Source organism: Pseudorasbora parva, chromosome 1 (assembly GCF_024679245.1).
Source record: "Pseudorasbora parva isolate DD20220531a chromosome 1, ASM2467924v1, whole genome shotgun sequence".
Taxonomy (NCBI): Eukaryota; Metazoa; Chordata; class Actinopteri; order Cypriniformes; family Gobionidae; genus Pseudorasbora; species Pseudorasbora parva.
The window spans coordinates 38,072,258-38,088,483 of NC_090172.1; the positions used below are offsets into that span (position 1 = coordinate 38,072,258).

Sequence of the window (16,226 nt, forward strand, 5' to 3'; positions counted from 1 at the left end):
TATTTATTTATTGTAAAATATATTTAAAAAATTTAAGCATCATTCTGATCCTTCAGAAATCATTCTAATATGTCGATTTGCTGCTCATAAATCATTTTTTATCATCAATGTTGAAAACAGTTGTGCTGCTTAATATTTTTGGAGAAACTGTGATGCATTCCGCTGTATAAAAGATTGCTGAATAAAACTTTCGAATGGTTAATATATAGCACATATACACTACTATATGAAATGAGCGGATAACATCACTGTTTTTTCCAGAGCGACTGTAGAGCCGAATCAAAATTTGTCACAATATTTTCCTGTTTAACACTGTGAATCTCTTCACACTGTGAAACAGTCGTCATTGTAAAAGCGCTATATAAATAAAGTTGACTTGACTTGACTTTATATGCATCAACACATTCACATGATCCTATTTATTGAGCATCATCTATACAAACAGAAACAACTTGCATATATTTTTTTGTCTTTACATAAGGAACTAAATTAGTTAACAGAATATTCCAGATTCAATATATTAAGATGAATCAACAGAATCTCTAGATGATACAATGTTGTTAATGGATAAACATTAAATCCAATAACAACGTTGTATCGGTATTCAGAACGTCCCTATTTCACTCCTAAAACTCTTCACTATCCTTCATCCCCATTCAGTCACTGTTTCTTTCATCGTTTTCACTCATGTCATTTATCTCTTCCTCTCTTTTTAGTCACAATCACAGTATCTCCTATTTGTTTCTGTTACTTCCTGCTTTCTCTGACCCACTTTGGGGAGAGTTGTGCCTCTGGGACTTTGAGCCTGATGTGAGATCCCTGGAGTGTCTGTGTCCTGCTGCACCCTAGCTGCATTGGCCAACATACACAACACTATGTTCACAAAAGGCACACTGTACACACTGCTAGACTGTCAAAGACAAGCTGATGCAAGAGGAAAAATGAATGAGACTTAATATGTTTCTTTAGGAAAGAAAAATAATCCTAGCCGCTGCATAGAACGGTCACGTGATATCGGTGGAGCTAAGGGGTTCAACAGCAGAAAGCTCTGTATAAAGGCCTAAAGAGATAAGGAACACGTGAACACAACTCAAACTGGGGTAAGCAAACTGTGGCATTGAACTCCTGCCAAATAAGCAGATTAGGCTAGTTGTTAAAACTGCATATATACCCAGCAGTTAAACCCCATGAACTGTGTGAGAGTCGCAGCAATGAAGCAAGTCACACCTCTACTTACAAGTAACATACATTTTTTGTGCTTTAGGATTGTGTCAACTCTATGTTTTTGATTTGCACCTTCTCTGGATGAGGTAGTCTTCCAGGATGTCCAGGCAGCGCACCATCTGAGAGAATATGAGCACTTTGTGTCCACCGGCCTTCATCTTGGGGAGCAGCTTGTCAATGAGAACGAGTTTACCTGCCGACTGAATCATAGCCTGCAGGTGGAAATCTACTGCTGTGGGGCTGTACACGTCCTTGAAGTCCTCCAAGATCTTCTCCTCAGCCCCTGGAAGCAAAAGAGAGAGAGAGAGAGAGAGAGAGAGAGAGAGAGAGAGAGAGAGAGAGAGAGAGAGAGAGAGAGAGAGAGAGAGAGAGAGAGAGAGAGAGAGAGAGAGAGAGACTTCTTAGGACCTTGCCTAATATACAGTAGGTGAGTTGGTTTTGATAGCCATAGGGATTTGTATGGTAGTACCTTTAATGAGGTAGGGATGGTTGCAGCATTTCCGTAGTTCCATCATGGTGTTGAGCAGGTTTGGGACATTGGCTTGGCCAGCCCCTTTAGCAAGGAATGAGAAGTTCTTCTCTAGTATGGCGCGGTAGTACTTCTTCTGTATATTGGTGAGCTCCACTTCGATGATGGTCTCCTCTTTAGGGGCCAACTTCTTCTCCACGTCTTCCTTAAGACGCCGCAGCATCATCGGTTTCAGGATGGCCTGGAGTTTCTGAACCTACATGCGAACGCATATACAAATGGCGCAGAGTTAATATATTTAGAACATGCGTATTAATTCACAGTAAACTATGTAAAGTATATACAAATGCAGCACCTGCTCCTCAGTCTTGAGGTCTCCGAATTCCTGCATGAATGTGTTTTCAGAAGGGAAGCGGGTCGGCTCCAGGAAGTGCAGCAGACTAAAGAGTTCCTCTACCGTGTTTTGTAGGGGAGTACCCGTCAACAACACCTTATGTTCCTAAGGGACAAGACATCAACAGATATCAAGGTTAAAAGAGGGGAAAAGAAAAGACATCTGTCATAAGGTGTAAGTATAGGTGTAATAACATCTCATTTGTACCAGACTCATAAGTTTGAAGCCCTCCAGTAGCTTGCAGTTCTTATTTTTGAGACGATGGGCTTCATCAATGATGACACAGCGCCAGTCTATTGCATTAAGTTCTGGACAACCTCCCAAAATCATCTCAAATGTTGTAATGACTGCCTGAAACCGGTAAGCACCTCTTATCACACGACCCTATAGGGGAGAGAGAGAGAAAGAGAGAGAGAAGGGGAGGAATAATAAGTGCCTGAAAACATTTTTTGTGCTCTCTGAGGTTTTACATGGTACGCCATTACACAGTCATTAGAGGTAAGTGATATGACACAAATCATATATCAGGGTATGGGCACTTGTATTTAATTGAAACAGTGTATAACATGATACAGTAATTTTTTTTGTAGGAAATTCAACAAAACATATATATATATTGTATTATTCATTAGGTTATGTTTAAAATTTTCTACCAGCTGACACATTTCTACCATTTACACGGTATATACTAAAATAACATCCAGCCATACCAGTGATGTATGATTTTCTGTGGGATTGCAGATGCCCCCACCATATTTTATGTAGTCATGGAGTTTCCCAATGAGAATCATCAGCTCTGATACAAGTTAGTTGGTTAGTCAGGCCTCCACAGAGAGTGTGTGTCCTGACTCCTGAGTGAGATCTAAATCCACATGAATGGCCTGGCCCAAGCAGAGCATTAGCAAGAAAAACTCACTGTCCAGAGAGTCAACCTAGTCTACTAGGTATTTTGGTTGGAATGGTGTTACTACCAGTGTTCCTGCACGCCGTCATTTGATTTTTTTTTTTTTTAGAAGTAAAAATGATTTAGTTCAGTTAGTAAAACGGCACTACAACAAAAAACTAAACACGCAATGTGAGCTGAACGAGAGTAGCAGCACAGACCAGCAGCAGGAGTCCGATTTCATTTATCACGAGACCTTTATGGCACCAAAGGAATTAATTAAAAATACTCAATCTGCTCCGCACCGTTATGAATGCCTGTGCGGTTGTGCGCATTATTTTTGCTTTAATTAACGATTTAGAAGCGAGGTGCAAAAGAGGGAAAACTTCAAAACCACCCACCCACCATTCCCCATGATAACAAAATTAAGTAGGATAAATTATTAAATAAAATAATTACTAAATTATTCATTATTTAAATGATTTGATTTCTGCGAATACTTTGCTGATAAAAGAAATTCACCCATGAGCATGACTATATACGGACATTCACAGAATACAATTAAATTTAGTTTGAACTGGAATAAAATAACCATAATTGAGTTGTGGCTTGCTTTTTCCACCTTTTACAAAACATGATACTAGAAGGTAACCGATTAAAAAGCCTTGAATTACAGTTAAGAGGTCGAGATCAATGTGGAGCTGGCCTTGATGTGAGTGAAATCTCACCTGCGCGTCTCTGAAGTACATCTCATACTGCTGGAGCATCTGTCTGCTGACCACACTGCCATGGTACACAATGACATTGAGGTACGTCCAGGTTCTAAACTCTCTCTCCCAGTTAGCGATGGTAGAGAGAGGGGCGATGATGAGGAACGGCCCCTTTATCCCTGTGCGATAGATCTCATCCAGAAACGTGATAGACTGGATGGTCTTTCCCAGACCCATCTCATCCGCCAGAATACAGTTACGCCTAAAAAAAAAAGTTGAGACAGATGTGTTATGTTACATTTTTGCTTGTTAATATTCCCACACGCAAGATTCCAGGCTAACAAGAGTATGTGTCAAACTGATTAGGAAATGAAAGAAAAATTTACATGAAAATATCATGCAAAAAGCACAACATTAGACCTTCTTGACAGAGGTCCAGTAACAAAACAACTGGTATAATTTACCCATCACCACACCAAGCTCAATTTAATATTGAACATTGGTCTGAGGAGTCTGCTCTGTATTTTCTACTGCACAAGAGGTGTGATCAACGGGCATTATTCAAATGACTCTGTACGCAATTGGATAGTCCTTCAACCAATTAGACCACAAAAGGTGTGATCAAAAGGCAACAACCCATCGTTTCTCTATCCGTTATCGTGTTAAACCCACCAATAGCGTGCCAGGTGGATAAGCTAGTCTGTGATTGGTTCCAGCAAAAGTGTAACAGAAGCAGTAGAAATTAATGTACAGATTTCCAGACTGAGTGGCCGGGCGAAATCAAATCGCCGGCAGATCAGGCTGGGTTTACGCAGTCTACTAACATCTTAGAGTAAAATGACTTTCAAATTAGGTTTTTAAGTAGATATTGTACAAAAGCATCAGCCAAACGAGTCATTGGAATTTTAAGTCATTTAATTAATTCATCATTCCATTGATGGTCTAAAAATGCTGTCTGAATGGGAGGCTAAACTTCCATAACACTGCCTTTCTGCCATTCAGTGCTCTAATCTACAGATAAGCAATGCAAGCTACAGAACATAGACAAAGTATATCAAATAAGAAAAGCCATGAAGACACTAGATTACAAATGAATAGTACACCATATGCTGAAGTTCCACTCAGTAGTTTTATTCACATATAGGAGGAAAGTTAAAGAGGAAGGATCTGTGTCAGGGCTGAGCTTCACTTACCTGTTGTACCAGTTGAAGAGAAGCCAGTTGACCCCTTCCAGCTGGTAATCCCTGAGACAGTTTCCATTGCAATACTCTCGCGATTGATCCCGCTTCTTCCAGTGACTCGCTGGAGGACGCTCCTGAGATAAAGACAGCATGGAAAATTCAGCAAACAGTCAATTAAGCACTATCCACCTGTGACACTATCTACACCAATTCACCATGCATATTAAAAAGACATGCATGCATATTGTTAGTTTTGCCTCAGACATGTCTCCTTCTATATAAATTAAATAGGCTTAATATAGATGCTTCCCAAAACAGAAGTTTATGTACAATTATTATAGTAATTCATCAAATGATGGAGAGTTATAATCAGGCATATTATATCCAGTTAAGCGCAGTTCAAGCACAAGTTGTTACATGTCCCTGGACCACAGAGGCAATTACATTTAGAAAGAGGAAACAAATAAATAAATAAATTAATTAATTAATTAAATACAAATAAATAAACATCAAGTATAGGAGAGAGATGGCCTCACCACTCTGTTGGTGTGTGGTTTTGCTGCCTGCAGCTTTTTGAACTCCTCAATCTTGCTCTGTTCTACATCTTCCTTCAGCTCCCATGTGCTGTCCTCATATGGCAATGAGCACCATTTCACCAAGTAATACACCACCGGCTACACATACACACAAAAAGGTGACTTTGAGACTTGCACAAAATATTTGCCCACATGAACAAACACACAAAGCGATGGTTACCTCTCCGGTGTCCTTGTCCTCACAGTATGAGACCTCGAGAACTCTGTCCACTTCTACATAGTCAGGATTGAATGGGTCCTCCTCGATCTTAAAACACACACATACGTACACATCATTAATAACTACACTTAAATCCTGTGCGTCTCCCTAGTAATTATAATAGTCAGATGCCCAAATGACAAGGCATTTAACCTGCAAGTCATCACACAAAATATTTTTGAGTGAGAACACAGTGTTTGCAGGAGTTACAAACAAACACAGGCATCCTTACGTCAGCAAAGAAGTGTGCTTTCTGCGCCTGTTTGATCTTGAAGCGCTTGATTTTCTGCTGGATCCTCTTGTCTTTCTCTAACTGCTGCTCCGTCGCCCACTCACAGTGAAGATACGAACTAGAACACAGGCACGTTTACATAATTACTGAATGCTCCTTACACATGCGCTAAATTATGCGTGCTCAAAACATGACCAAATTGCTCTCTGAGCTGCTCCTGGCTATTAGCAATATGCAAAACATAATCTTTTACAACTTGAAAGCTAACAGAGAGAACAGGACAAGCTGAAACAGTGAATAATTAACTTACTAGTTTTTGTATTTGACAAAATACTCTTCAATTTCTACCATCACTCCAGGAGAAACCTGTTGAATGAAAAATATATATATATATATTACACACACACACACTCACACACATACACACACACACACACACACACACACACACATCTAAATGTATGTGTAAATCCTATAAGACCACATTTACACCAGGTATTGATATCCACCTCAAGTGATCCTGTGACAAGTGGTCAGTGCTCATTAATAGGTAGTTGAAAATGAATGTGATTACATTGCAGCACTGTCTTAATGTGTCGTAATGGAATCTTGAAAAGCCCCATTCATACGCAGACTTCATGTTTCAGCATGTTTCAGTGATATAGGTAACTCTCTAGGGATAAAAGCATTAGCTAAATGAATAAATAGATAATGTGAAGCACAAACATTAAAGTTTAATACAGATACTCACTAAAATAACTATGACACTTCTGCTTGAAACGTCACGTCTAATGCAAGTTTAAAATCCGAGCATATTTCAGAACAACCGTGCACTGAAATTTGTGTTATTTTTTGCCTTTCTTATGTTTTATCTTCATCAACATGCTGCATGATGTACGCAATCATAAAATCAGAGACCCTCCCCTGACAAAACCTGATCACAACTGAGGCAACATTACATAATGCGTAAATACCAGGTGCAAAAGGGGTCATTATTCCCCAAATAAATCTGCATGATTTTTTTAAGGTGAGGAAGAAAAACACAAAATAAAACAAAGGTTGTGGAACTCTTACCTCTTTTTTCGCCACACGAGATGCCATGATTTTATCAACCACAGCAGCATCTTCCTCAGTTGGGTTCTCCTATAAATCAACATGAAGATTTGTGAAGTTTATCATTAAGTTTCCTTATACATATACTCACACATGCTTCTCTCTCTCTCTCTCTCTCTCTCTCTCTCTCTCTCTCTCTCTCTCTCTCTCTCTCTCTCTCTCTCTCTCTCTCTCTCTCTCTCTCTCTCTCTCTCTCTCTCCTCTCTCAAACACACACACACACACACACACACACACACACACACACACACACAAACACACACAAACACACACACACACACACACACACACAAACACACAAACACACAGCCTTTAAACCTGCTAACAATATATTATATTCACGTTTAGAGAACTACTTAAGAAAGCTATGGATACATCATAAGAAACGAGTCTGTTCTGCTAACAGCAGTGCTCTTACCACAAACAGTTGCACTGCAGGCTGTTTGTGAGCATTGGGATTGCTCTTCTTGGCTTTAACGATGACCTTCATTTCTTCATCAGACAGTCGAGCCTCACCATCATCCTCATACTTCTTCCTCTTGACCTTCCGGTTTGAACGCCGCTTCTACACACACACACACATGTAGTGTTTCCATGTTTTATCGGGACTCTCCATAGGCATAATGGATTTCATACGGTACAAACCGTATTTTCTATCCACCTACACTGCCCCTGCCCCTAAACCTACCCATCAAAAGAAATATTCTGCATTTTTACTTTCTCCAAAAAACTCCTTCTGTATGATTTATAAGAGGTTTTATTCATGAGGACCTAAAAATGTCCCCACAAGGACAAGGATTTTGGATATTGCCACCTTTGTGGGGACATTTTGTTACCCGCCCACACATGCACGCATGCACGCACTCATGCACACACACGCGCACACACACGTGAATGTGGTTTCTGGATTTTTATATATGCACACACATGCACATACGCACACACAGACATGTCTGGTTCGGCTATCGGCTATCTTTGTCGGCACTCTCCATAGACATAATGTTTTTTATACTGTTCAAACTGTATATTCTATCCCCTTGAACTAGCCCTACCCGTACCCATTACACAAAACTTTCAGCATTTTTACATTTCCAAAAAAACAAACAAAACAAAAACAAAAAAAACCTCATTCTGTATGATTTATAAGCTTGTTTCCTAATGGGGACCTTGATTTAGGTGACACAATTCTCCATACATTGCAACACGCACATACATTTTTTTAAACCTAAATACATACATGTATACAAAAATACATACATTTGCAAATAATATAACAATTGTACACCTTTTTCAAATAAATAAATACAAATGATATAAATTATGTTTTATAGTTTCTGAAAAAATCTGATGACATTAGGGATGAATTTACCCCACAAGGCTTCTTGTGTCTTGTAAATATGTAATTTTGGGTGTCCAAAAGAAGAACCCCTGCGCATGCACACTTTTATTTTTCACTCAGCAAATCAGAGATGGCCATCAGGGGCCCTTTAATAAATTAGTACAGAGCACAGAGAGAGAGAGGGTGTGTTTCTGTCCTCCCAAATATAACATGACCTAAATGTGTTTGAGTTAAAGTAAATGGAGAGGATGAGAATATCTCAGGATGACCAAATAAAGAGCCACCCGCTCTGCCACGAGACCCCAGTGTTTCCCAAAATGCACTGTGGCTTTAATTCCAACAGCCTAACTGAGTCATCAAAAGCACACTGCTTTAATTACCACAGGGGGTATTTAAAGAGGATAATAATATATGTAAGGGCGGAGGGGGGTATATCATGGATGGGGAGAATGAGAGATTAGTCATTTTAGAAAAAAAAGATAAGTAAATTATTTAAGGGTATGGCAGTCAACATTGTCTCTCTCGCTTTTGCACTGAGCATATGCTGCATTATGCAGTTTAAAGGAAATCCAGCAACAATGTGCATGTTTTGTGCTACCTGCTCCAGAAATGATCATTCTCAAATATTTTCTTGTTAGATGTTTATATAAGACAACATAAAAGCATCATCAATCGTATCAAGAATAGATCAAATCCCAAGCTCACCGAATCATCATCTTTAGAGGATCGTCGAGTTGGTCTGTCATCATCAGACAGCTCATCTGAGGAATCGGTCTTCTTTCGCTTCTTCTTTCCGAACTTTATAACGATTTTCCTGTAAAGGAGAGAACACATAAAGAGACTTGTTTTAACACTGTTTACACACTGGAATTCAATCAGAATAGATCAATATGTTATGGAAACACCCACGAAATGGCTACTTTGTTGACCGCATCAATTCATGAAAAATATTTGATGCACTTAAATACTAGTTTATATTATATGATATTCCTTTACAAAGGTTCCCTTCCACAAAGTGCTTAGCGAATGTCACTTTAAAACAGCCATTATGACATTTGTAATCATGATTCTGGATGACAATGCCTCTGATTTTCTGAAACCTGAGGTCATCTACAGTTTCCAACAAGCTGTAAAACTGTAAAGTCAATATTTCTTATGATAACAAATAAAACCACAGATAAAGACTAGCTCCATAAACAGACACTATGTCTCTCCTAGTGCTGTTATTGTTAACTAAAAATGTATTGGTGTAAAGCTTAAATAAAATAAAATCTAAACATTAGATAAATAAATTTAAACTTTTAAGAAATTGCAATTATTATTTTTTTAAATAAGTTTACATACATTATTTCTGTTTTAGTCATTTTAGTATTTTAAGTCATTTGTTATTTAATAGATATATAACAAAAAAACAAAACACAAATGGCAAAAGAAGATCAAATTACTAAAATTTAAACTAAAAAGGAAACTGAAATAATACAAACAAATATTATATGAGGATGGTTTAATCAAATGAAATGGTAAATTGCGTGTAAACTTAGAGCAGCTCTGCAGATCATGTGTTCACGTCCTCATAGTGAGATGGCAGATGCTAAAAACACCACGAGCATCACGGATGCTTCAGTATGTGTGTAGAAGCAACTGCGGCGCTCATTTACACAGACGAAGAACATGCAGACTTCAGATTTCAATAGCAGCCTTTTTGAGCTTTAATATTTACAGACACAAGTCGATTACGTGAATGGATTTAATGTAGAGTTTAATGTAGAGCCCAATTTAGATTTATTCTTTCAAAAATTCCGGTACATTCAGTTTTATACAGTAAGTTCAGTTGTGACTGGATTCTGTCACTGTTTTCTACAAGCTCTACATGGATGTTAAAGGGAGTTAGTTGTGCAGTCTCGCCAGGATTTTGGTGGCTTAAAACCCCTGCGGAAGACGCGGTCACACTTTGCAATCTCTCCTCAGTGTCGGGCACACAGCCCTGATAAACAGGAAATGATTCTCAGGACATCATTTGCTCTTTCACTCTTGTTCTCATTCTGGGTCCTCCTCTCTGGATGATGTTACACTTCACTAGTCTCCGGGACAACGTGACTTCCTGGTTGCCTAGCGACCTGATCAGAGTGAAGCTGGCGACGTGGGTGGAAGCAGTAATGTTGTATCCTGTGAGTGACACACGAGCTCCACTCAGCAGCTGTGAAACGAGACTGAGACCTGGTGTTTACTGCGCTCTTCTGTGTGTATGCGTGTGCGTATGGACAGAGCGTGTGAAATCATAAAAATAAGACATTTTAACGACCTAAATATCTCTCCTCTGTCGAAGGACCCAAAATACACATGGACAAACAGGGTCCAAAATTAACCTCAAACTTTCTGCCTTTTTATACATATATAGAGTTTCCGTCGACAAAGCCATTATTTAGCCGTCTTCGTCTTCTATGTTTATGCTGGATCATGTGCAACCCATATGAAAATATAGATTTCCCCCCTCACATTTTCATGTTGGTGGAAAAAAAAAACATTGTCAAATGATCGCTGGAGTAACAAAACAAGGAAAAGAAAAAAGGCAAAAGAAAGCTCTGAAAGAAAAGGTGAGACGAGCCACAGTCGAAGATTCTTCAGTAGATTGTTTGTCCTCTGTCATTTGATTCAAAACTTCAGCCAGTCAGACTGTCATTCTTACACTGCATTCTTATCATTCTTACATTTACACCACATACTGTGTTTCAATTCCTGAAAAAGACACCAGTCAACAGGCCACCGTGGTCAACATTTAATTTCCTCTGTTGAAGAAAAGAAAAAAATATAGTTTAAGGGTTTATTTTCCACTTCCTGAGTAAACTATTGATTCAATCGTTTGATTGATCATTTCACATTAAATCTCCATTCCAACGTATCAAAATGCTTTACCAAAACCAACATCACAAATCCTAGTTGGTCAACACTGAGTTACAGAAATTGCCATACCTGTTATTTTAATGCCTGTACTTTGCACATTACTAACCACACACATGCAAACACACACACACACACACACACACACACACACACACACACACACACACACACACACACACACACACACACACACACACACACGCACACGCACACGCACACGCACACGCACACGCACACACGCGCACACGCGCACATACACCTAAACCTACCCATCACAGGAAACTTTCTGCAGTTTACATTTTCAAAAAAAAAACATAATTTAGTATGTTTATAAATCCATTTACAATGTGGGGACCACTGGCTGGTCCCAACAAAGCAGCTGATTTTACTATATTTTACTCAGGTTAGGGGACATTTGGTCCCCACAATGTCCCCACAATATAAACAAGGACACACACACACACACACACACACACACACACACAATGATGACAGATAAATATAATTATTATTATTATTATTTTTTTTGTGTAGTTGCCACTGCGTCATGAAGAACATGGGGTTACAGTGTGTGTTTCTCTCTTATTTTTTATGATGCATCAGTATTTTAAAGCCATATGAGTCAGAAGCAAACACGTATACATACATGCACACCTGATGAGAGCGGAAGGTCTTTGGCAGCGTACGCAGAAGGGTGCATTAATATTTCAGAGTTGTAACCTAGGCTACACGCACACACTTACTCTTTTCCCTGAAAGCTCCTACCAACACATGGTTGCACAAACATACACATAAAAGGGGATTAAAATCCTCCTTGTGTCTGAAAAAAAACTTCTTTCTTTCAATATATGTATAATGCAAACATCCAGTACCTGTTCATTTCCATCACATGCTCAGTATGTTATGGAACAACTAGTCTCCTTACATCGCAATCAATTTGCAATTAATCACAATATCATAATTGGATTCAAACTGCACTGAATATGTGAGAGAGAAATTGGTGAGTCAGGGAAAGAGTGAATTTGTGGTATCGGTTTCAATCCGTCCAGATGGTTCGCTTCACTTTTGTCCAAAACTGTATATCTAACTCCATTTAGAAAAGTGAGTTTGAAAAGCTATTAACTACCAGCTTTCTCCTTCATTGAATGAATGAACGCCTAGATAAAAAAACTGGGCGATATGGTCAAAAAAATGGTCACAATGAAAATTTTTATTTCAGTCTATAGATAATTATCACGATAAATGTCAAATCTTTATTCGTTTCCTTTTTAAAGGCAGATTTTTGCTCCTGAGTGAGAGTTGTACAAAGTTAACTGTGGTTTTCTCATCAGAACGTTACAAACACTTGCCAAACAGGTGAACATCTCACAGATCTGAGGTAGAATTAAAACCATTTATGGTCCATGTGGTGCGGTTCAAATGAGTAGCACTGTTTATTCTGCTTTTGTTGTTTAAATATTATATTGAATTTGTTGAACTTATTTATTACTTGTTATAATTGTATCAAGGAAAATAATATTGCAATATATAAGGGTTGTGAATCGTCGCTGGTCTAATTGTTGACAACGATTCAATTGTCAACAATTAGATTCGATATCATGATCATGAAGCATGCTATTGCTCGATTTTCAATATTATATTGCACATGGCTAAATTGTTGTCAATGAATACAAGCAGTCAGATCTATATGAACTCCCTTTTTATTCTATGTGCTCCAAGAAAGTATACTTCCTGAATATAGAAAACATCAAACAAAACTTAAGTGAACACAGCAGGCGACAGGACACAAAACTTGTAAACACTAAAAGCGTTAGCATATGAAATGGTCAAGTGTAAACGGTCAGTTAGGTTACAATAAATCTCATACACACACACTCGCAGGTACATGTCCGCAGCCTCTCACACACACACACACACACACACACGTCTGGTTCACTAACTTTGTGGGGACTCTCCATAGACGTAATGGTTTTTATACTGTATACCATCCCCCTACACTGCCCCTGCCCCTAAACCTACCCATCACAGGAAACATTCTACATTTTTACATTTTCAAGAAACATCATCCTGTATGATTTATAAGTATTTTGAAAAGGGGGGTGATCACAGTGTAATCTCAGTTATTACTATCCTTATGGGGACATTTGGTCCCCACAATGTAATATAAACAAGGACAGACACACACACACACACACACACACACACACACACACACACACACACACACACACACACACACACACACACACACACACACACACACACACACACACACACACACACACACACACACACACACACACACACACACACAGTATAAAAAAATAGTTGGTGCAATTTTTATTCCTCGCTTTTGTGTTTTGCATACCTCTGCCATTTTACGCTAGCACGAGAAGAGAGTATGTGACGAAAGATGGCAGAAAAATGTCAGTAGGCTATAATCGAATATGGTTTATTACTGTATCGATGCAGAATTGCCCACATCTGCATTGCGTTGTATTGATGCAACAAATAATTTTAACAACCCTAATATATCAATAAAAGTACTGATGCAATAGCATGAGGGCAATAGCAAAAATCCAATATGACTGTATATCAACACAGCAATAACCTGGCAGACTACAGTTATAAATATGGGTGTGTGACTGACTGCAGTCATGCAGTCTCTCTTTAAGTGTCTGAGAACACATGGACTGCTTTAATGGCTGTAGTGTGCAGTTTGGTGCAAAGCGGGTCAGTAGGTTTCTGGCTTTACTCTCCACCGCAGGCTCAAAGACACCAACTCTGCTATTTATGAAACCAAGATCTAAGGGTGCATTCACACTAGCACTTTCGGTGTGAACCCGAGTTCGACTGACGTCAGAGTTCAGTTTGTTTGGATGATGTGAACACTGTCTTCCGAATTTGGGTGCGCACCTGCAAAACGTACCCGAGTCCGCTTAAAAAGGTGGTCTGGGGTTCGGTTCATGTGAACTTCATGTGGTACGGTTCGTTGCTGATGTGAACACAATCAAACAAAATCGCAGAAGCGATTCATGAAAAAATTGTTTTGTTCATTTCACTCATTTTCCTGACGAGTGTGAACTACATCCTGCAAGCAGATATGTATATCTAATTTCTGCTCGTCTTTACTGTTCTTTAGAGAATTTGCAGTACATTAGTGGCAGATAGACGCAAGTGCCATTACGTACTGAAGCTTTGGAAACAAAACCAACAGTTCAATAACAAAAATATAAAAGTGAGGTGAGCAACGATATGCATTTTGCCACCTTCTCACTCACTGTCATTACCAAGCAGCGGGGTAAACAGCTGCTGCTCTGATGATGCAAACGCATCCCGGTTCAGACCCAAATAATATAATATGAACACAGTCCAGCTGGGGGAGTAATCGAACTCTGGTTCGGTCCAGGCAATCGAACCAAGTGTGAAAGCACCCTAAGACCCACCTCTGCGTCCATGTCTCCAGATTTGAGAATAAATATGCAGCGCCCAGTTGCTACAAATCTCTTCAGATAAGAGAGCCCATAGTAGTAACGGTTAATGTTAATGTTATTCTCGTTAGGGAGATAGTTTGTTGAAATAAAAAATAAAATAAAATAAACCTGTTTATTAGTCTACCCACAGACTTTTTGAATGAATCACATACTCATACTTTAATAAGTAAGTTTGTGTATTTTTGCTAGCTTGACTACAACCTCAAACCTTGAGGTGGAACAATTTTCAATGGCCATGCCCCAAATTACATACTTGATGATGACTTGCGGCCTTCTTTTGTACAGTCAAGAATCCAACTGTAGGGTGTCCAAATGTCATTTTATGATTCTGAAGAGGTTTCTTTTTTTAAAAAACAGATGGCCCTATACTGCATTCTCAATGGAATCTTTTGTGACGTCTGAACTGATGTGTTCTCTGCAGAATTCTACACAATCTATGCAACAAATCATCTTGACCGGTCTTAAATGATTTGAATGTAGTCTTAAATGAACATAAAGTGTAGTGAGAAAATGAGATGCGCGTCAGATCGCGTCATATGTGGCAGGTCCTAAAAGGATAGCAGGCTAATAAACCTGCTGATGTCTGTCATTGTTAATTAATTAAACAACAAAAGAAAATGAGAAAATCCCTCACTGCTCTTGACTGAATAACTGTAGCTTTAATAAGGATAAATCTATATTTAATTTATAATGTATACAGTAAAGACTGTAAAGTGTTTGATAAATGTATTCAATTTCTGTATATTTCCTACCTGTTAGACCTACCTAAAAATCTTAAAGCAATGTTTACAAGTAGTCATGGGTCAAAACTCAACCAAACCAATAACTTTTTGTGTATTTTGACAGAGCAAGTAAAACTCTAAACTGGTCTGACTGGGCCAAATGAGAAATTTGAGCCCTGATACATTGAAGAGCACAGGCAAATGTGACATTTATTATAATAGTTTTTATTTGAAGATTCCCTTAAATTAAAAGTTGTTGTTTTTTTTATTACTAATTTTAATATTTTTTTTAAATTAATTTATAAATAAATATTAATAACCATATGTATAATTGGTTCAAATCTTTTTATTTAAATTTAATATGTTTTTCTAGGTGAGGTTTTGCTGACGTAAAAACAGGTCGTCACACTGATCCTTTCTTGTTAGAGAGAGATTTAGAAATATTTTCTAGAATAATGTAAAAAAAACAACAACAACAACAACAACAACAACAAAACACAATGGACAAAACACTTTTCTGCAGAATGTTATACCTTTAAAATTCCTACTGTTGATTTGGTGAAGACACTACTACCCTACAACATAACACTCAACCCTTAAAGGGGGGGTGAAATGCTGTTTCATGCATACTGAGCTTTTTACTCTGTTAAAGACTTGGATTCCCATCCTAAACATAGACAAAGTTTCAAACACTAATGTTGGACGTTTGATGGAGTATTTCTGTGTCAAAAATACTCCTTCCGGTTTCTCACAAGTTTCAGAGAGTTTT

General features: G+C 38.4%; 1 protein-coding gene across 8 annotated transcripts in view; it reads right to left on the reverse strand.

Annotated features, from left to right (window-relative positions):
• The window catches only part of chd9 (chromodomain helicase DNA binding protein 9), a 98,204-nt gene that overhangs the window by 22,839 nt on the left and 59,139 nt on the right, over positions 1 to 16,226 (reverse strand). For all 8 annotated transcript variants that reach the window (XM_067440134.1, XM_067440128.1, XM_067440113.1 and 5 more), the window contains 13 exons: positions 9,046 to 9,154; positions 7,420 to 7,566; positions 6,963 to 7,031; positions 6,199 to 6,254; positions 5,889 to 6,006; positions 5,618 to 5,704; positions 5,398 to 5,535; positions 4,874 to 4,995; positions 3,699 to 3,942; positions 2,295 to 2,471; positions 2,049 to 2,192; positions 1,694 to 1,949; positions 1,297 to 1,507 (listed from right to left, as the gene is read on the reverse strand). In XM_067440134.1, coding sequence (XP_067296235.1) covers positions 1,297 to 1,507; positions 1,694 to 1,949; positions 2,049 to 2,192; positions 2,295 to 2,471; positions 3,699 to 3,942; positions 4,874 to 4,995; positions 5,398 to 5,535; positions 5,618 to 5,704; positions 5,889 to 6,006; positions 6,199 to 6,254; positions 6,963 to 7,031; positions 7,420 to 7,566; positions 9,046 to 9,154 — 1,878 coding nt within the window. The remainder of the gene's footprint in view (positions 1 to 1,296; positions 1,508 to 1,693; positions 1,950 to 2,048; positions 2,193 to 2,294; positions 2,472 to 3,698; positions 3,943 to 4,873; positions 4,996 to 5,397; positions 5,536 to 5,617; positions 5,705 to 5,888; positions 6,007 to 6,198; positions 6,255 to 6,962; positions 7,032 to 7,419; positions 7,567 to 9,045; positions 9,155 to 16,226) is intronic.